General features: G+C 32.2%; 3 protein-coding genes across 6 annotated transcripts; 2 read left to right on the top strand and 1 right to left on the bottom strand.

The window, feature by feature from the left end:
• The first annotated feature begins 222 nt into the window (after window positions 1–222).
• On the top strand, window positions 223–3,510 carry LOC130935838 (calmodulin-binding receptor-like cytoplasmic kinase 2). Its single transcript, XM_057865776.1, has 6 exons — window positions 223–483; window positions 691–938; window positions 1,071–1,236; window positions 1,324–1,413; window positions 1,610–1,908; window positions 2,816–3,510. The coding sequence occupies exons 1-6, from the start codon at window positions 252–254 to the stop codon at window positions 3,137–3,139; spliced, it is 1,359 nt and encodes a 452-aa protein (XP_057721759.1). The 5' UTR covers window positions 223–251; the 3' UTR covers window positions 3,140–3,510.
• A 1,469-nt stretch (window positions 3,511–4,979) lies between these two features.
• LOC130966672 (alpha-glucan phosphorylase, H isozyme) lies at window positions 4,980–11,850 on the top strand. 2 transcript variants are annotated; one of them, XM_057891501.1, is made up of 16 exons: window positions 4,980–5,333; window positions 5,462–5,724; window positions 6,367–6,546; window positions 7,340–7,516; window positions 7,610–7,695; window positions 7,839–8,028; window positions 8,338–8,430; window positions 8,819–9,003; window positions 9,123–9,240; window positions 9,329–9,457; window positions 9,656–9,874; window positions 9,963–10,166; window positions 10,426–10,584; window positions 10,798–11,061; window positions 11,162–11,352; window positions 11,469–11,850. In XM_057891501.1, exons 2-16 carry the CDS (start codon window positions 5,494–5,496, stop codon window positions 11,593–11,595), a joined length of 2,553 nt encoding a protein of 850 aa, XP_057747484.1. In that variant the 5' UTR covers window positions 4,980–5,333; window positions 5,462–5,493; the 3' UTR covers window positions 11,596–11,850. The 2 variants fall into 2 exon arrangements, with proteins under 2 accessions (XP_057747484.1, XP_057747478.1); XM_057891495.1 differs by having other exon boundaries at window positions 4,980–5,347.
• Window positions 11,851–17,431: 5,581 nt separating this feature from the next.
• LOC130967228 (serine/arginine-rich splicing factor SR45a-like) lies at window positions 17,432–20,918 on the bottom strand. Of its 3 annotated transcripts, none has more exons than XR_009081311.1 (8): window positions 20,710–20,842; window positions 19,736–19,758; window positions 19,540–19,647; window positions 19,312–19,420; window positions 19,065–19,214; window positions 18,818–18,915; window positions 18,545–18,608; window positions 18,255–18,429 (listed from the first exon to the last, which is right to left on the bottom strand). XR_009081311.1 is itself a non-coding variant. In XM_057892045.1 (7 exons), exons 2-7 carry the CDS (start codon window positions 19,756–19,758, stop codon window positions 17,729–17,731), a joined length of 1,155 nt encoding a protein of 384 aa, XP_057748028.1. In that variant the 5' UTR covers window positions 20,710–20,918; the 3' UTR covers window positions 17,432–17,728. The 3 variants fall into 3 exon arrangements, 1 of the variants encoding a protein (XP_057748028.1); XR_009081312.1 differs by having other exon boundaries at window positions 18,264–18,429; window positions 18,815–18,915; XM_057892045.1 differs by lacking the exon at window positions 18,818–18,915 and having other exon boundaries at window positions 17,432–18,429; window positions 20,710–20,918.
• Window positions 20,919–21,794: the final 876 nt, after the last annotated feature.

Below are 21,794 nucleotides of genomic sequence, written 5' to 3'. Positions count from 1 at the left end.
ATATAAATAAGTTAGTTTAAATTAAGACCTTTTACCTTAATTATAGGAACTAATTTGAAGGAAGTATATACACATATGTTATTTTGAAGGATTTTGTTGGTAATTTTTTTTCCTTTAAAGATTAATATGTCAAAAAGTATAAATTTTCAGGAGTTTATTTATCACTTTACTCTAATAATAATAGTAGTAGTAGTATTAAATTATTAATATTAATATTAGTAGCCTTATTAAGCTTATTCTGATTTCTGCAAATGAATAAAACAAAGAAAGTCTCCATTACTTTACATAATAATAATAATAATGTTGGACACCAAAAACATCATAAGAAGACTCATCATCATGCTTCTTTGCTGACAAATTTTAAGTCTGCTGTGATGAAATGTGCAAGTTTTTTTGCATTGTTTCTTTCTGGAAAAAGAAACACACAAGAATCAAAGGTTGTTGAAGACAGAAAGAGTACAAACAAAGTCAAAGGAGCATCATGTGAGTTTTTACTCCATTTTTATAGTTCATGGTTTTTGAAAGTCTTCCTTATAAGTGCATGTTAAACCGGTGTCAAACATGCCTAAACTTTTATGTATATGAAAAAATTAAATTGAATCAAAGAATCATAAATGCTTCTTTTGTAGATGATGTTAGTAAACTATAATGGTTTATGCAAAATTAAGGTTTTTGGTTGAAACTATGCAGCTTCATCTGATTTATCATCTGATAGCAACAAGAGTTCATCCTCAAAATTGAAGTTTTCACATTCCTATGGATCATCTAGCACTTCAAATACTCAGCTTGGAACTGCAGGGAACTTCTCCTTTGAAGAAATCTACAAGGCAACAGCAAAATTCTCTGCAGCTAATAAGATTGGGGAAGGTGCCTTTGGAACTGTTTATAAGGGAAAGCTTAATGATGGAACTCTTGTGGCCGCAAAGCGCGCCAACAAGGTATCCTATAATCTATGCTTTGCCATTGCGCCCTATCATGTATCATGTCTGCTGTGATCATTCACAAAGAAAGTTTTACAAAAGTTTAGTTTTTAAGGAAGACAATGATCATGTGGTGTTTTTTCTTGACAGGATGTAGAAAACAAGAACTTAGCTGAGTTCAAGAATGAAGTATCCACTTTGTCAAAGATTGAGCATCTGAATCTTGTGAGGCTGTATGGATATTTGGAGCATGCAGATGAAAAGATTATTGTTGTTGAATATGTTAATAATGGATCACTCCGGGAACATCTAGATGGTAAGTGATTGTTCTTTTATCTGTCACTTTTCGATACATCTTTCGATCAATGTATCTGATATCGCAAATTGAGAATTGTTAATGCAGGTACAAGGGGTGATGGGCTAGAAATTGGTGAGCGTTTAGACATAGCAATTGATATAGCTCATGCAGTTACTTACCTTCATATGTACACAGGTATGTTATCATATAGAATTTGATTAGATACAAGGAAAACATTACAACTCCTTAAATAGTCTTGTTTGTTCTTTTAGAATGTGTTTAGTACATGTTTCAGGACAGAAAATACAGAGATACTGAGATAGAAAAAACAGTTACAGAATATGAGATGCCATTTGAAATAGCTAAATCTCTCTGTTATCTTGTTTGATAGATCATCCAATTATTCATAGAGACATCAAAGCATCAAACATCTTACTTACTGACAAACTAAGGGCTAAAGTGGCCGACTTTGGTTTCGCCCGGCTGGCTGCTGAAGACCCTTCTGCCACCCATGTTTCAACAAAACTTAAAGGAACAGCAGGCTACATTGATCCTGATTACATGAGATCTTACAAGCTTTCTGAGAAGAGTGATGTGTATTCCTTCGGAGTGTTGCTTGTTGAGATGGTTACCGGACGACATCCAGTTGAGCCGAGGAGACCCCTCAGTGAGAGAGTTACAATTAAATGGGTAAGGAACTAAGCATGACAAGTATGTTATAAACATTCACTTTGTTATGCTAAGTTTAATTTATCAAGTGTGCTAAAATATTTGAATTCTAGTGATTAAGCATTTGAAAGAACTTTGATTGTGTCAATTCTTAAAGACTATGCTGTTGTGATAGTTTTAAACTGTGTATTTCAGCAAAATTAGAAGAATTAAAGTGAGTTCTGTGTAGCATCAGGGTTAATGAACTATTCACTAATGGATATGATATCACAGACTCATAGCTTTGATTCAGATTTGATTTCATTCTAGTTATGAAATGTTAAACTGCCTTAGGAATCATTTTTATCTCTGACAAACTTTTTAACTTCAATAATTGTTTGATTGTATCTTCAATCATAACCAGATAATTTCACATGTATCAAATTAGAAAAGTAATTTAGATCTATACACAACAACAAAGCCTTATACCACTAGGTGGGATCAGTTACAAAGATCAAACGAAGCTATCAGCCAGACAATTTACACACAAATCTTCTTTGACCACCTCACGTATAGTCTTTTTGAGTCTTTTTTTACCTTTTGCTACTTGTCTATTTCTAATTCATGCTTCTAACAAGATGCTCTATCGACATCTCCCTAAGTCGACGAAATTCTATTATCTTTCTCTCTTATATCCTCATTCCTTATTTTATCTACACATGTTTGACTACTCATCTCTGCCATACTAAGCTTATGCCCATGACATACTTGCCACTTTGAGTAGTTCGCTTGAATCCTATGTTTTACATCCTCTTCGATTTCTTTATTGTCCTGTATAATATTTCAAAATACTTAAATGTTTTTACATGTGGTAAGATACTTTTTAAAGGAGATCAGCTTGCCAATAAATTTATGATCAGAAAAAAAGGCACAATTTGCATGTATGCAGGCACTGCAGATGCTGAAACAAGGAGAAGTTGTGATTGCCATGGATCCGAGGCTGCGAAGAAGTCCGGCCGCGAAAAAGGCCGTAGAGAAGGTTCTAAAGCTAGCTCACCAGTGCCTGGCACCTTCAAGACAATCAAGGCCAACCATGAAGACATGTGCTGAGGTTTTATGGGGTATCCGGAAAGATTTTAGAGACAAAACATCTTCTCATCTTAGCCATGATTCTCACCATTCTGCTAATTATCCTCATAGAGATGCCATGAATGATAGGCATAAGTTATTTGATATTGAAGGTGACAATGACCGTAAATTTGTATCTGCATAGTTAAATTTGTTCATTGATTGTTCTTTCATGTTCTTTGATTGATGAAATGAAACCATGAAGTATGTGGTTTATAGCTTGACTTTTAAGTTTTTTGTTCTACATATGAGTATTGTATAAGTTATGGTTTTTTTTTTTTTTACTAAAATTAGGAGTGAGACTCGAGAGACCTCTAGGTGAGAATGGAGAGATTATGTCATTTGAGTTATAGTTCGTCGACATTACATAAATTATGTTGTGGATTGAGAAATTGTAAAGGGAATTGCAGTAATTAATGAGGGACAATTTATTTATTGGCTTCAATGTGATAGCAAGTTATCTTCTGAGGAGTCATGATATATTTGTATGTCTTGCTCAGAAATTATGAGGTGAAATTTTTTATAGATAATTTTGATATTTGAATATGTACCAAATTTACTTTTTTGTTTAAAAAAAAAAATATATGTTATGTATGTGTTAAAAGTGTCAATTATCGAATTATATTGATAAGTATTAATAACATAGCAGTATTATATGATGAGTATAATTTATTATTTTTTATTAATATTTAATTTATAATATTTAAAAGTTTTGTTAAAAAAAATAAAATTGGATTACTTAAACTAAAAATAGTAAATTATTAACTAAAATACTGACAAATATAAATTAAAATTACTGGTTTTAGGACTTTCTCATATAACAAAATTATTTGTAGAAAAACTTATTTTCAAAAACACATATTTTTTGCTAAAACAAATTCAGCATTATATATTAAATACTCTTGATATTTGTAAAAAAATAGTTATTAATTGATTGTATATTTATATTCTTTTAATTAACAAAATAAACAATATGTATTAGTTAGTAAAAATTAAAAAAATTATGCATACAAAAAGTGTGTTATTAAATCAATTATTATATATTATATATAAATATATGTATTATTTTATACACTTAATATATTTTATGTAACATATGTTTTATAGTAGTGATTTATGTGGTGGCTAATTAAAAATATTTGGTTAAAATACCTATAAAAAGTTCGTCATTAAATTAACTCTTATATATTTAGGTAAAGTATTAAATTGGTTTTTTATATTTGAAAATAATTGTGTTTTAGTTCCTAAAATTTAAAGTGTCCTATTGAATTCAAAAAAGTTTTAGTTAATTTTAATATAGTCCTACCGTGAGGTCAAAGTTAAATAATTAACAGAATGTTACAAGAATAAGATCGATAATTTAGAAAACAATTCCAAATTCTAGAAGTACAAAATTAAGTGTGGATGTATCAATACATTTATTTATCATTCTTCTTACAATTTAAATGAAATTTTTTTTATAGAACTGAAGAGAAATGATAAATAAATGTATTGATACATTTATGGTTGATTTTGTATCTTTAGAACTTGTGTTCTTGTACTACAGTTATGTAGGACATTCCGATAAATATTTAACTTTGATCTTACGATGAGATTACATTAAAACTAAATAAATTTTTTTTAGATTCAAATAGAATACTTTAAACTTTAAAAACTAAAATAGAATCAGTTCCAAATATAAAAGATTAATTTAATAATTTATCCATATATTTATATATAAATATATGTATTATTTAACATATTTAATATATATTCTATTTGAATAATTAATTTGATCGTTTAACTAAAAAATATTAATATGAAAATGATATTACTAGGCATGGGGGAAAGTGGCTTACACCAACGTTTCCATCCTCGTCCGTGATATTCAACCGCTGGAAGCATGAACCTTTTCCAAGTTGCTTGCGCTTTCCATGCAAACCTGCCACGTGTCCTCCTACATACCGTTCCATAACTATCTGAGTTAGAGTTGATTATTTTGCTTTGATTTGAGTTTTCTCTTGCTCCTAATTTGGCTATGATCCCAATGCCAAATCCAAATCACAATCATCCCATGTGACACACACACTCTTTTGCTTAATTGCTTCATTCAAACTCTATTCATTCATTCAAAATCCCAATATCCCATCTAACCCAGATATTTTCTTTATATATCTTCCTGTCTTTTTCCACTTTATCTGTTTCGTTTCAAAGTATCATTTGGTATATGATCTCTTTGATTCTCTTTTGTGGCCTCATATATCTTCCACACCCAGATTTTCTTTCATCTTATTATCAATTAATCTCTTCATTTTCCCACTTGTCCATTTCTTCAATCCTTTAGTGCTCTGAAATTGGAGGTAGTGGTAGACTGGTACTGTTCTCTCACTTTGATTCATTCTGTGTAAAGTTTCATTCTTTATCACAATTTGATTAATGGGGTGGTGGAAATTTTCAATTTTCTGATGTTACTTTACTTTTATGACAGGAGAAAGAAAAAAAAAAGACTAGGAATTTGAAATGGCTGATGATAAGGTTGAGTCTAATGGGAGTGGCAAAGATGGTGTTTCTGATATTGTTTCTGCAGCAAAGGTTGCTGCAGTGGCACATCCATTAGCTGAAAAAGCTGAAGAGATTGCTTCCAATATCAGTTACCATGCTCAGTTCAGTCCTCATTTTTCCCCTCTCAAGTTTGAGCTAGAGCAAGCTTACTATGCCACTGCTGAGAGTGTTCGAGATCGTCTCATAAGGGTATGATTGTGATGCACAAATACTTCATTTTTTTTATTTTATGTGGATATGCATCAAATACTATTGTCAAAAACTTTTGAACTTGTGTGACTGATTTTTTGTATACTTGTTATGTATTTTACTATGTTGTATTCGATACTCTGAATTTGTATTTCTGCAACATTCTTGGAATTTGGATGTCTATATTGTTATGGTAGTCTATAGTGTGTCATTCATAGAGTAAAGTATGATCTTCCTATGTGCTATTTATATTCATATACTTAATGACAAAAAATGGTGTTGCTCATATTGAAAGGTAGATACTTCTGTGTGTCCCCCATGCATGTGTAAGTGAATTTGTGGACCTGATTTGAAATCTCAATTCAGTAGTTTACTTTATTTTTCTCCATGTGAAAGCTCATTTCAGCGCATGAATCAAGGTTGAAGGGGAAAGTTGTGAAGCATGTCTTTCAAATTCATGTCTGATAAAAGCTCCAACAATAAGGCTATTTAAATTTTGACATAAATAAAATGAAAGCAATGCACTTTTGTAATCAGTTTGTTCTTTGACTTCTTTCTTCATGCTGATATGGTTATATGACTTATATCATTTGTTGGGGTAGTAGTAATGTTCTTATTGCATATCGATGGAAACTATTTCAGCAATGGAATGAAACATACCTTCATTTTCACAAAGTTGATCCCAAGCAAACTTACTACCTGTCAATGGAGTTCCTTCAAGGCCGAGCTTTGACCAATGCCATTGGAAATCTGAATATCCAAGATGCATATGCTGATGCTTTGCGCAAATTTGGACTCAAGCTTGAAGAAATCACAGAGCAGGTAATTGAATATTCCAAGCTGCAATTGAAATATTTCTCTAGAACAACTATCTCAATTCATGGAAAAATATTTTATTTCCAACCAAGTGTCTAGGACAAACTCTCCTAAAAGCACCAGAACCTCACTTTAACGCCGTAATTCTATTGAACCCTTGGCTGCATAGTGATTGAAAGAGGGCTTGGTATCATCCAAAGAACCGACACACCTAAAATGTGAAGTTCTTAGGTGGTGGTATATGAATGCTTTTACATCTCTAGCATCAATAATTTACTGATAAAAGGAAAGAGAAATGACTTATGGGAAAGAACTTTTTTTCTTTTCAAGGAAACATCTCAGTTAATGTAAAATTGTGCAAATATGAAGCAAATGTGTTGAGAAGGTCGAAAGAATACGCACACATATGGAGAGAGTGAGGTTATAGTCTAACTTATTGTTGTAAGGCTCTGCCTATTGTGTGCTTTGTTGCAAGTCTTTACATAGTTGGCCCCAAACTTGGGTAAAAGAAGAGAGTTGTGTTAGTTCATCACCAAGCAATGTAAAACTTTGTCAGATCCTCATGACAAATATTGATGATCTATTACTTGAATAGCATATTCATCACAAACATATTTTATGTGATTCAAATGGATTTTTTTTCTCACTAAGCTTTAATTTCCATTGAATACTTGTGAAAATTCAACTCCCAAAACACATACTTCATGTCAATGAGTGAGTTTGACATCTAGTTTATAAAAACTGATTGTTGGTTCTTTCAAATTTTAATGTGATAATGACTGAACATGAACAATTGCAGGAGAAGGATGCTGCACTAGGAAATGGTGGTCTCGGTAGGCTTGCTTCATGTTTTCTGGATTCAATGGCAACACTAAATTTACCTTCTTGGGGGTATGGTTTGAGATATCGATACGGGCTATTTAAGCAGAGAATCACCAGGGAAGGTCAGGAGGAAGTTGCAGAGGACTGGCTTGAGGTTTGATTTGTCCCCTTTCTTTTCTTAAAACTTGGAAATATTTTATTTATTTCATGGGATACTGATGCATAAGAATGATTTAAACCGGAGCAGAAATTTAGCCCGTGGGAAGTTGTGAGGCATGACATTTTGTACCCTATTAGATTCTTCGGTCATGTTGAGGTTAATCCTAATGGAAGGCAAGTGAAAATCACTAACTACTCTATGAAATCTGTTGTAAATTTTTGTTATAATTTTAATTCACAGAAAAAAAAGAAATATTTTCTTTGTTTAGTTTAAATATTATGAAATAGAAGTATTTACACTTGGATATGGATGTCAGTCGAAAATGGGTTGGAGGAGAGGTTGTGCAAGCACTGGCTTATGACGTGCCAATTCCGGGATACCAAACCAAAAACACCATCAGTCTTCGCCTCTGGGAAGCAAAAGCATGTGCTGAAGATTTTAATTTATTTTTATTTAATGATGGACAACATGAATCTGCTTCTATGCTTCACTCGCGAGCTCAACAGGTTGGTATTAGTGAAATTTTAGTTTTTTAATTGTCAAACCAAGTTATTTTGTAGGGATGAATGAATGATTAACAATAATTGTGAGTGGCTATTTCTCTGGGTCATTAATCACAGTTTCACAGTTAGCTTTTTACTTGCAACAATACTGTTATAGTTAGAAGAATGAAATACATAGAGACAAGCTTGCCTTTGCCATTACAAGATATTAGAACAAATCATCTTTAACTTAGTTATCTTTACAACCCCCTATTATCCTCTCCCCTTTGCCACTGGGATTGGACAGTCTTATATTTAAATATGTATATGTAGATTTGTGCGGTTTTATATCCCGGTGATGCCACGGAAGATGGAAAACTTTTACGGCTGAAGCAGCAGTTCTTTCTCTGCAGTGCTTCACTCCAAGTAAGTTAAAAAAATTTCCTTTTCCTTTTTCAAATTTTCTTTAATATATTTGTGCTACCTTCTGGTAGAAAGTTAGGATTAAACCCTTTGATGGTGTCACTGTCAGTGGGAGCCACAGGATCATATATATTGCTAGTTTCACATTGTCTTAATTTAAAGCCTTCAGATCATTTTCGTCGAGTCTGAGATATATCATTTGATTTCCAATTCTCAATCCCCCTGATTTGACCGATGCAAGAAACATATGTCCTAGTTTCTATTGTGGTTTTTCTTTATGCCTTAGCCAACTACCATATTTGTATTTTAAGAATGCATTTCTGGTTTCTTTACCTTGTTCGTTTGACATGTTAGTCTTACTATTTCCATTCCCATTTTGGACCTATTACAGGACATAATTGCCCGTTTTAAGGAGCGAAGACAAGGGAAGGGACCATGGAACTGGGCTGAATTCCCAACAAAGGTTGCTGTACAATTGAATGATACTCATCCTACCCTTGCAATACCTGAGCTGATGCGATTACTTGTGGATGATGAAGGACTTGGATGGGATGAAGCATGGGATGTGACATCAAAGTCAGTAAATTATAAAATTTCTTGCATGGAATGATGTGTAACTTTTTCTTTCAGCCATGATCCGTTAATGCCTGTAGTGTATTCCTCACTAGTAAAATGTGATGCCATATCTGAACCAGAACGATTGCTTACACTAATCATACTGTCCTACCCGAGGCGCTGGAAAAATGGTCTCAGCCTGTAATGTGGAAACTGCTTCCTCGTCATATGGAAATCATAACCGAAATAGACAAGAGAGTAATAGCACTTGCCTTGTTTCACTTTGATAAACACTTTGATCTGTTTACAGTTATATTTCAATGTGGAAATGATAAAATGCTTTCAGTTCACTGCGATGATAACTTCCACACGGTTCGACCTTGAGAGTGAGCTTTCCAACATGCGCATATTGGATAATAATCCCCAGAAGCCAGTAGTTCGGATGGCTAATTTGTGTGTGGTTTCTTCTCATGCAGTAAGTGGTTTACTCATTTGAAGAAAAAGTCTCATAATTTTTAATGTATCCTTGTCTTTGGTCCTTTCATTGATACCCTATCCTTTCATTTACATTCTACAGAACTGTCCAGTTTTTATTTTCTGTGACATTTTTTCATACTTGTGCATTTTATTTCATTTGAAATCTCTTTGCTACTTGGTGCCCGAATCTTGTTAGGTGAATGGCGTTGCCCAGTTACACAGTGACATATTAAAGGCAGAATTATTTGCAAATTATGTCTCTATATGGCCAACAAAGTTCCAAAATAAAACCAATGGCATTACACCTCGAAGATGGCTCCGCTTTTGTAGCCCTGAGCTAAGCAGTATCATCACTAAATGGTTGAAAACCGATGAATGGGTGACCAATCTTGATTTACTAACAGGTCTTCGACAGGTGAATTTCCGGATGCTTTGTTTCTCAAGATATTCCTGTTATTGCAGCACCCTAACATTCAACTGATGGTTTTATTTTCTCACATTAGTTTGCTGACAATGAAGATCTACAAGCTGAATGGCTTTCTGCAAAGAGGGCCAATAAGCTGCGGTTGGCACAGTACATTCTGCAGGTTACAGGGGAGAGTATCGACCCGGATACACTATTCGACATTCAAGTCAAGCGTATCCATGAATATAAGAGGCAGCTACTAAACATTCTTGGTGTGATTTATAGATACAAGAAATTGAAGGTATGAGAAACAGCTAACTGATGGAGTTAAATTGTGAAGTGGCTATTGTTCTAAGTTCCAATCTTTTTACTACACTTTTAACCCATGTTTATAGTGATCATGGTTTCTCACATTCATATTGTAGCACATAGTAGCAGTTTTAATGTAGCCATGTAGGAGATTCTACCACTATATTTTCTGAAAGATCCTCAATTCCCTTTGTTGAATGAAAGATAAGATATATACCGAAAACATAGTCCTCATAACTGAACTGTAATAGGAGATGAGCCCCGAAGAACGGAAAAAAACAACTCCCCGCACCGTGATGATTGGAGGAAAGGCATTTGCAACATACACAAATGCTAAAAGAATAGTCAAGCTAGTGAACGATGTTGGTTCTGTCGTAAACACTGATCCTGAGGTCAATAGCTACTTGAAGGTAACTCAATTCTGTATTACTTTACTCAAAAATTAAAATAAAAAAGAAATCTGTATTACTTTCTAGATGAAGTTAGTTCCTTTCTTTCTCTTCGAAATTTTAAAAATTCGGGTATGCTTTGTCCATAATTGTTGCATGGTACCTATATGGAAGGCATGATAGTTGGTTGCTAGTGGATCGAATCTGTTATTTACTGTACGAGTTTCATTTCAGGTTGTGTTTGTTCCGAATTACAATGTGTCCGTGGCGGAGATGCTGATTCCGGGGAGTGAACTATCTCAGCATATTAGCACTGCAGGCATGGAAGCAAGTGGAACAAGCAACATGAAATTTGCTTTGAATGGTTGCCTTATAATAGGCACATTAGATGGAGCCAATGTGGAAATCCGGGAGGAGATTGGTGAAGAAAATTTCTTCCTCTTCGGTGCAACTGCCGAAGAAGTCCCGCAACTGAGGAAGGATAGAGAGAATGGCCTGGTATGCAGTCACAAGCGCCTTTCAAACTCCACAAGCTTAGAAATTTCAATTTTTTTCATGAAATAGTTTTGTTGACATGATTTCTGTTTGTGATTTACAGTTCAAACCTGATCCTCGATTCGAAGAGGCAAAGAAGTTCATTCGAAGTGGAGTTTTCGGAAGGTATGACTATAACCCTCTGCTAGAGTCGTTGGAAGGAAATACCGGTTATGGTCGTGGAGATTACTTTCTTGTTGGTCATGACTTTCCAAGCTACATGGATGCTCAAGAAAAAGTAGATAAAGCATATTGGTTAGACTCAATCTCTCTCATGTTTATCACTTTATAGTTCCCTTATATCAGTGTTAAAACAATGGAACTTGATAAAAGTGTATGTTAGAATTTACATGTTTTTATTTTGCATGCAGTGATAGGAAAAGGTGGCTAAAAATGTCCATTTTAAGCACTGCTGGGAGTGGAAAATTCAGCAGTGACCGTACAATTGCTCAGTATGCAAAGGAAATTTGGAACATTGAAGAGTGCCGTGTGCCATAATTTTCTCTCATGCATTTTATTGTCTTTGTATAGCACAGAAACAGAGTTTATAAATAAGTGACGGAAGAAAAAACAATAATTTAATTTACTTTTAAAATAAGAGATTTTAGCACTCTATTCTGTAAGTTATAGCAGTTTTTCTATTTTGTTCTTGTGTTCAATGCCTTTAGACCCAATTTGCTTGTGACATATGGATCCTTCTATATGCAAATATTTTGTTTAATCTAATATAATATCCTTTTTTTTCAATTTGTATGTGTGTGTGTTGTTTATGAATTTGCTTGGCCAAATTAAGCATTACTTTTCATCTTTATGATAGACTTTATGCAAATATTTCTTTGTTATACATAAACTCATATTATTGATTAGAACTGCAAGTTATAGTTTGTATCTCTCATATCACATTAAATTTGTGTCCAAGGTTATCTATTCCTTTTGTTTAATGGAGTTATCAGTTGAAAATTTTGATATATTTGATTTGAATATCTATTTTTAAAGGTATTCGAGTTATTTTTATATAATAAAAGTGATATTTTTTAAAATGTCTTTATATAATTTTCTATTAAAAAAATGGTATACTTTATATAATTTTTATTTTTAATAAAAATATTATTTATTAAAGTAAATCTTAATAAAAATAATATATATTTTAAGAGTGTTATCGATGTAACTTATATTTAAAAAAATAATTGAATAATAAATTTTATTTTTATCTTTAAAAATTATATTTTATTTTAATTTTATTATTAACATTTAATTCCAATTTTATACATGACGATTAGTATTTCAATTATACGCCTAGATTGGACAACATATTATGAGTGATGTGACAATCCTGTGTCCACGTGTTAGTGAAACTTACATGTCAACTGAAGGTAGTCATGTATGTCAACATATAATTTATCCAGTTTTTTCAACACTTGATAAAATATAGTGTAATTTCTCACTTTTGATTTTAATAGTGGGACTAGAAATAAATAAGAAAGAGAATATAGTGAATGATTAGATTAAACACTGCACACCATCCAGTTTTTTATTCACTGGAGAAGATCTACTCCCCTACCGTTTATGTTATTAGACCATTTTCAGTAGGGAACTCATCTCAATTTCTATTTATGACTCACTTATTATAAAAGGTAACTCTACATCAATTTTTGCGTCATAAACAGTAAATAGAAATTCAAAACATCTCTCTCTTTTTCATTAGAAAGAACTCATTTTGGTCTCATTGTGATCTCATTTAATTAATTAATTAAAATACTTAAACTTAATATAATTAATTTTTTCAATAATATTTTAAATTTATAAATTTAAAAATAATTCACTACTACAAAATATTAATATTAAATAAATTTATACATAACAATAATATATAATATATAATTCGAGATTATACTAATTTGTAAAATTACTTAATACAAAAACAAAATTATTGTAACGGTTAATTTTAACAATGTAGTTGACATTTTAAATTTTAAAAATTATTTAATAAATTAATTATGATTTAATTATTTAATTATGTAAGCGTTAGCATTTTAATTATTTAATCTAATTAATTATTATAATTATTAATAAATTAATTATGCTTTAATTATTTAATATAAATTATTAATCAAATAAAAATATAATTATTTATTATTTAATATAATTATTTAATTATTTTAGATTTTATATAATTATTTATTTTTATAATAACTTGCCAAGTGGCAAGTTATTATTGGTCACAATGAGTCTCTCTAAATAGGGACTTTCTCTTCTTGAATAACGTGCTGGGACTCATGTTTATTATGCTCCAATGCTAGGTTCCCTTAGAGTAACTCCAATGCTAAGAAATAGAGTTCCTCTTCTGACATATGGGGACTCAAGTACCATTGGAGTGAAAAGGGAAGGATGACTCTTTACGTGGATCAAGGTTGAGAGTTCCTCTAAACAGGGACTTGCAACAACCAATAAAATCATGCCATGTGGTAAGTTAATAAAAAAAATAAAAAATATATTAAATATATATTGAATAATTAAATTATAATTAATTTATTAATAATTATAATAATTTATTATATTAAATATTTATATATCTATTTAATTAATTATTTATATTAATTATTTAATAATTAGTTATATTAAATTATAATTAATATAAATAATTATGTTAAATTAATATCAAATATTATTTATATTGTTATATTAAATTATAATTAATTAAATTTATTTTACATAAAAAATAAATTTAATTTTTACATATTATAAAATAATTTTTAGTTGGATTATTTATTTTTATTTATAAAATTTAAAATACTAACCAAATTTAAGTTATTTATTTTAATATTTTATAATATTAAATTATTTTAAATTTATAAATTTAAATAATATTATTATAAAAAATAATAATTATATTAATTTTAATTACTTTAATTAATTAATTATGTGGGACCACAACAGGAACTAAAGTTAGTTCCTTCTAATGGAGGAGAGAGAGATTTTTTGAGTTCCTATTTACTGGTAATGATGCAAAAGCTGACGTGGAGTTACTTTTTATGACAGGTGGGCCATAAATAGGGACTAGAATGAGTTCCCTACTAGAGATGGTCTTAGAGCAAGTCCAATGGGAGTCCCAATTTTACTTTTTTCTGACACCAGCGAGTCCCCAATGGTGAGTTCCTCTTTCACTTTTTTCTGGCACATAGGAACTCTAACCATTGGAGGAGAGAAGGAATGAGTTCCCGCACGGGTCTCAAGATGAGGGAGTCCCTCTAAACAGGGACTCAAATTAATCAATAATAACTTGCCATTTGGTAAATTATTTTTAAAAAATAATAATATAAAATCTGAAATAATTAAATAATTATATTAAATAATAAAATAATAATTAAATTAGTAATAATTATATTTTTATTTAATTAATAATTTATATTAATTATTTAAATAATAATTAATTATATTAAATAATTAAATTTTTATTTAATTAATAATTTATATTAATTATTTATATCATAATTAATATTGAATATTATTTATATTATTATATTAAATTATAATTAATTAAATTTACTTACATTAAAAAATAAATTTAATTTTTACACTTTACAAAATAATTCTTAGTTGAGTTAGTTATTTTTATTTTTAAAATTTAAAATGTTAACGATATTATTAAAATTAGCAGTTGTAAACACAAAACTATAAATTAGTGTAATCCACAATTATATATTGTGTATTATTGTTATATATGAATTTATTTAATATTAATATTTTTTAGAGAAAAACTCTGCGTACAAGCGATTAGGGCTTGTAAGTATTACAAGTCAATTAAACTCTAACCCCCAAAATTCGCTGCAAGTGCTACATCCCTTACACGCGCTACATCCCTTCTTCTTCTCCTTCTTTTTCGATCGTTCTTTTCTCCTCCTTTCTCACTGATTTGTTCTTCGTCGTTGACGTTAGTTCTTCCACATACTGTTACGGCACGTTTTCATTGCACGTTCTTCTTCTTCTTGCTGCACGTTCTTCTTCCTCTTCCTCTTCTTCTTCTTCTTTTCTTTTGTTTCTTTTCTCTCTGTTTTCTTTTTTCGTTATTCTCGATTTCTATTATTTTTTGACATCAAGTTCTGAAATCGTTTTTGAAGAAGAAGAAGTAGCAGAAGATGAGGAGGAGAAAGAGAAAGAGTTCTGAATTATGCATGATTTTGGGTGTATTTCTTAAATCCTTTGGGTGTATTTTCTGTAATCTTTTGGGTGTATTTCTATAATCGTTTGGGTGAATTTCTGTAACCGTTTGGGTGTATTTCTGCAACCTCTTAGATGTATTTTATGTAATCGTTTGGGTGTATTTCTGTAATGCTTGCCATTTTTTCTGAAATGAAAAATACACCCATAGATATCAGTAAGATATACCCATAGATATGAGTCAGATACACCCATAGATATCAGTCAGATATCACTCAAATACACCCAAATGATTACAGAAATACACCCAAATGGTTACAAGAATTCACCCAAACGATTATAGGAATACACCCAAAGGATTACAGAAAATACACCCAAAGGATTTAAGAAAATACACCCGAAATTCGTTGAAGTACATCTTATGCATAATTCAGAACTCTTTCTCTTTCTCCTCCTCATCTTCTGCTGCTTCTTCTTCTTCAAAAACGATTTTACCATGAAAAATCGAAAAAAAACGAGAAAACAGAGAGAAAAGACGTAAATGAAGAAGAAGAAGAGGAAAACGAGGAAGAAGAACGTGCAGAAACAAAAGAAAAGGAGAAGAAGAAGAGTAAGAGGAAGAAGAACGTGCAGCAAGAAGAAGAAGAAGAATTTCAGAAACCATGAAAATCGAAAAAAAAAACGAAGAAGAGGAAGAGGAAGAGGAAGAGGAAGAGGAAGAAGAAGAAGACGAAGACGAAGAAGAAGAAGAAGAGAAGAAGAAGAAGAAAAAGAAGACGAAGAGGAACCGTTTGAGTGGGGCGCGTGTAGTTACGCTCCATTCAAAATGAGTTAATGCGCGTGTTAATGAAGTTTGGGCTGATAACTTGTAAAACTTGTACGGCCTTTTTACTTGTATGTGTAGCAGGCCCCTATTTTTTAATAGTTAATTATTTTTAAATTTATAAATTTAAATAATATTATTAAAAAAATCAATTACATTAATTTTAAGTATTTTAATTAATTAATTAAGTGGGACCACAACAGGGACTAAAGTTAGTTCCTCCTAATGGAGAAGAGAGAGATACTTTGAGTTCCTATTTACCGTGTATAACGCAAAAGTTGATGTGGAGTTACTTTTTATGACAGGTGGGCCATAAATAGGAACTGAGATGAGTTCCCTACTGGAGATGGTCTTAAATATCAGAAAAAGTTAAATAGGAACCCACCCATTGGAGATGCTCTTAGTCTTTTACATTTTGTTTTGATGTAAAATAGAAAATGAGTAAAAAAAAAATGAGTGAAAAAAAATGAGAAAAAGAAAATTTAATTTTTTTTATATTATTTGAATGAACAGAAAATAAAAAGAAAAGTTAATTAAAATATATTTAAAATTTTAGAAATAAAATAAAAAAAATTAAAAAAATTAACATTTTTATTAAAATTTAGCTAACACTTAACCATAAAAACAAAAAGTGAATAATCTTATATTATTAGATGAAATCTCACACCATTAAAAATATCAATAATAACTAATTAATGACTACAAATTACAAAACTTACTGACCCCTAGTACTCCTTTCAAAAAGAATAAATATTTGAGTAATTTTTGAACTTTTTAAAATTTTACGGACAAAAAAAATTATATGCTTAAAATACAGTTAAATGAGAACTGATTTGAGATGGTCTGATAGGAATTAAAAGCTTACATTTAAAAATGACATGGCTACAGCCTACAGATATGCACCCAAAATTTATATGAAAATTTTATATTTATTAAGAATTTTTAAATTCGATTTTCATGGACCCATTAATTTGTTAATAGACTTTTTAGATTCATCCTTTATAAATTTGGTAAAGCATTTACTAATTTTGGATTAATATTGCTATATTAACGATTAACGCAAACCTTTTCTTGGACGTTTTTAATTTATCCTCAATTCTGAATCCCAGCTAATCATTTTGTTTTGAAAGTAACCGAGTTCCCGGTTCCAACCTTATAAAAACAGGCTTTTCCGATATCAAAATTACGTGAAGCGTGATATTCAAAAATGTTTAGAATTCTTGAAAAGTGATTGCTATTTGCTTAACTTATTCCAAAAAAAATTAAAAATTAATATTTAAAGTTTTTCATAAAAAATAGAATAAAAAACGTTAATAAACCAAAGATATTTCGATATTAGATAAATGTCTCAAAGCAAAAAATACTTAAATCATAAATTTATGTAAATTGAGTTGACCATATTCGATTTAGCATTTCTGGTATTAAACCTCACTGAAACCATTTTTGTGAAATACATAACAGAGAAGCAAACGGGTTATATTGCCAGTGATATCTTCAGCACTCACTACACGTGAAAATCCACATAATATGAGCATCTTCAAATGTCACACAAATCACGAACATAACCAACAACAAAAGCCTCATTCTAGAACTACATATCTATGATATTCTTCCCTAACATATTAAGTTGATCTAGGCTGTATGATATATCTAAGTTGAAGGAGAAGCAGATCCAGGAGTGTTGGACCTTGAAAATGATCTTGAACTTGCACTCACACTTGGACTTGGGCTCCTACTACGTTTGGAATAACCACCACTCCTTTTAGAGCTTCTTGAATGGCTCCTCCCAGAACTTTTCCTTGGTGGAGAAACACTTCGTGAGTAGCTCCTCCTGCTGCGTCGGGGAGAGATGCTTCGAGAGCAGCTCCTCATTCGAACAGGAGTGACACTCCGCGAGTAGCTTCTCCTCGACCTTCGCCTTGGGGGAGGGGAGACACTTGGAGAAACTGACCTGTTGTGGTGCCTTCTGTAATAGCGATCATTAGGCGAGTCATACCTTGAGTCGTAGGGAGAGTATGATCTGTCACGATAACTGACAGGTGACCTGCTGTATGGGGATTGAGACCGCGAATATGACCTCCGCCGCTCGTAACGATCATATCGCGAATACGACCTGCGACGACTATAATATGGAGAATATGGGGACCTGCGTCGACTGTAGTAATATGGAGAGTAAGACCTCCTTCGCCGGTAGTCAGGAGAGTAAGACCTTCTACGGCGATAGTCAGGAGAATAAGAGGGACTCCTACTACGATCCGGAGAATATGGCGAACGACTATAGCTTCTTCGGTAGGGGGAATAGCTAGGAGAGCGCCTAGAAGAGTAGCTTGGGGAGCGTGAGCGACGGCGTGCTGGAATAAATGGAGACATGTATCAGCAAAAATAAGAATAATCATGCCCGATTTAAAAAAAATGAAAAAAAAAAAACGAAAAGGAAAAAAAATGAGATAGATTAGTGAAACACGCCTCGAATAGTCCTTAGCCCGAGATATCTTCCAGGCGTTGGGGTCCGGCCACGTCGCCTTCTGGCCTGCAATGAATGCAGATATCAGTATGAGACTAGGGACGTCTAGGAAGAAAGTAGGAAAGCAAATATAGCAGCAACAGATGTTCAAAAAGTCATGTCTTCAACCAAAACGAAAATCACAACACAAGCTTGCGGTAAGAAGGATAATAAAAGAAATATAATGAACAAAAGAAGACATAAATGCAAGAAGAGAGATATGCAGGGCATACAACCCCAATGATCTGATACTTGTTGATGATTTGTTTGGTTAGTTGTGATTTGAGAGTTTGATGAAGAGCTGCTTCACACAGCTAACCTGCTGCCACAGAAACTTCAAAGGGAAAGAGGCACAAAACTTTCAAAACTCGAAAGAACTTAATGAAGCAAATCATCCATATCTCTTTTCAACATTAGGGGTAAAAAATTCAGAGCATGTAAAAGCCAAATTAAAAAAAATTAAACATTGACCAAAAGATATACCTTCTCCACTGTGATTACACGCCCTTCAAGTACAGAGCGGTTTAAATATTTCACACACCGATCAGCATCCTCAAGATTTGCCATTGTCACAAAGCCAAACCCACGTGATTCTCTTGTCCACGGATCAACTACAAGATGTACATCTATGACCTAAGAATTACAGAAACAAAAAGGAAGATTAAAAAACAGTTGGCAGGCAACATAAATCTCTACACAAAGACTATTTTAGAATAAGCCGAGTGCATACCTTTCCTTCAGCTGCAAAATGCTTCTCCAGTTCTCTCTTGGTGATCCTAGGAGATAATCCAGTCACATACAAGTTATTTCCAGGATTTTCTGCATCACTTGAGACGCTCCTAACCCAACAGGAAAAGAGCATACAAGATTAAACCAAAATTGCAGAACCAGATAATATCGTGATACTGTTTGTCAGCGAAGTTCACAAACAAACTCGAATAAAAAATCAAGTCCCAACCTTGAATGGCTTCTCGATCTTGATCTTGACCTTGAAAGAGACCTGGATAAGGACCTGCTGTACCTGCTGTACCCCTTGTATGGGGATGGGGAAGGAGAAGGAGAATACCTATGAAACAAAAGAGGAACACTTAAAGGGGAAAAAGAACGCTTCCAACACGGAAATTAGCAAAATAAAACACAGGTGGACATCTAACCTTGATCTCCTTGAGTAAGACATCTGCAATGATTCATAAGCAAAATAATAAAAAGAATTAGCAATTATTAAAAAAACGTACTATTAAATTAGAACATAGCTAATGGCCTATCCACAAAAATATATCATAATTGATAATCATAATAATCAGAAGAGTGAGTTTTCATATGCATAAAAGCAAAGTTAAAAACAAAAAAATTTAAGGATATATTATCCTTCAATAATTATGAAATAACTTGATCAATCTGCCGATATCCTTCCTGTCGGTCTATAAATTATGAAGTACTCATTTGGAATCAAGGATGTCATAAAGTCGATTAAATTTAACATAGAACTTAGAACTATAGAAGTCAATCTTAATCCAATTGCCTATCTTAGATCTAATATAAATTCTAGCTATACAATCAAACATCAACGCAACAACGATCAGTCCATCGCAGCTTAAAAAAAGGGGGAAATTTCAAACCAATCTTCCTTCAATTTCTCACAATCAATTTCAAATCCAACAACATATTTGGGAGGAATCTAAAATTATTCAGCTATACAACACTATTATTTCAACTTCGAAGATCCGATTCAGCTTCTACTCTTTTCTAATTACAAATTTAAAATTGACAAGAATGAACAAACTAAAAACACAAAATCAACAATACATCTAAAAGAATTAAACTCAACGATCTCCCTGCATCAAAGGTTATGACGTTTGAAGTATAAGAAAATCAATTCAGCGAAGAGAAAAAAGGCCTTTCTTCAATCCCCTCCTTCCTCAAAACTAACTCAATTTCAACCAGAACCACACAAATTATCATCAAAATTGAAAACAGATAAAGTGATCTACCACCATCGAGTTCAACAACAACAGTAATGTTCGTATAATAAAATCTTCAAATCCACGCAGAGAACAAGTTTGAATATCTCACGCAACTTCAAACAAACAGATTAAAAGGAAAAACAAAGAAAAACAAGTTCCAATACCTTATGAACCGCAAGAGACAAAAACGACGAGTCGAACTTTCCGAAACCACAGAAATCGCCTGCGCAGTGCTCTCTCAAAGTAAACGACACGATGTGAGTGCGTTTTGGGAAGGAAAATAATGATTGTGTTGAAAGGGTTTATATAGAAGGGAAAAGTGTGAGGTGGTGATTTGTCAAGGGAGAAGTTTCTGGAGAAGCGGACGCCAAACCGTAATTAAACAGACTTTTATTCCTTCGAGTGCGTGCCCTTTTTGTTAGGAAACTACTTTTCATTTTCTTTTTCTTTTTTTTTTTCAATTAGAGGGGTTAATTATCCTATTTCATGTTGGACTTTAATATAGTCACAAAAAAAATTTTATTGGACTTTAATATTGATCAATTTTTTTTTACATTCAATTACATAACAGTATATTAATAAAAATATCGGGCCTGCTACACATACAAGCTTACAAGCTTACAAGTTGGCCCAGCCTAAATACAACTCACGCGCATGAAGAGAGGTTACATAGAGCGTCACATTCACGCGCTCAACACTCAAACGGTTACGTATGCTACGAGTTATGACAAACTCTTCCACTTCTTCCACTTCTTCCACTTCCCAAAGCGATTCGAAAAGAAGGAAATCCTTCCATTTTCGAGCGAAAATCGACGTTCAAAATATACAACTCGTTGTTCGAAACCTCCATCAAAACACCATCAAACTCTCCATCAAGAATCTGAAGAGAAAACAAAGCAACAAAACTCAACGTAAGTTCATTAAGATTCGTGTATATTTTCCAGATTACAAACTACGTTTTACCTTTCTTCTACGTCGTTGTTCTAGGGTTTACTGTTATTCTTGTTTCTTTGTTACACTGTTCTTCTACGTTGTTGTTCTAGATTTTTGGGGCTATATTCCGTAGATTGGGGGGTGTATACTGCTTGACCTTGTAATGTGGCTTGATATTGAAGCATGTTTGAGTGATATCTGACTAATATATATGGATGTATCTGAATAATATCCATGCGTGTATCTCACTGTTATCAATGGGTGTATCTTGTTGTTATCTTTGGGTGTATCTGACTCATATATATGGGTGTATCTT

Source organism: Arachis stenosperma, chromosome 1 (genome assembly GCF_014773155.1).
Source record: "Arachis stenosperma cultivar V10309 chromosome 1, arast.V10309.gnm1.PFL2, whole genome shotgun sequence".
Lineage (NCBI taxonomy): Eukaryota > Viridiplantae > Streptophyta > Magnoliopsida > Fabales > Fabaceae > Arachis > Arachis stenosperma.
This window is presented reverse-complemented; position numbering and strand designations above follow the sequence as displayed.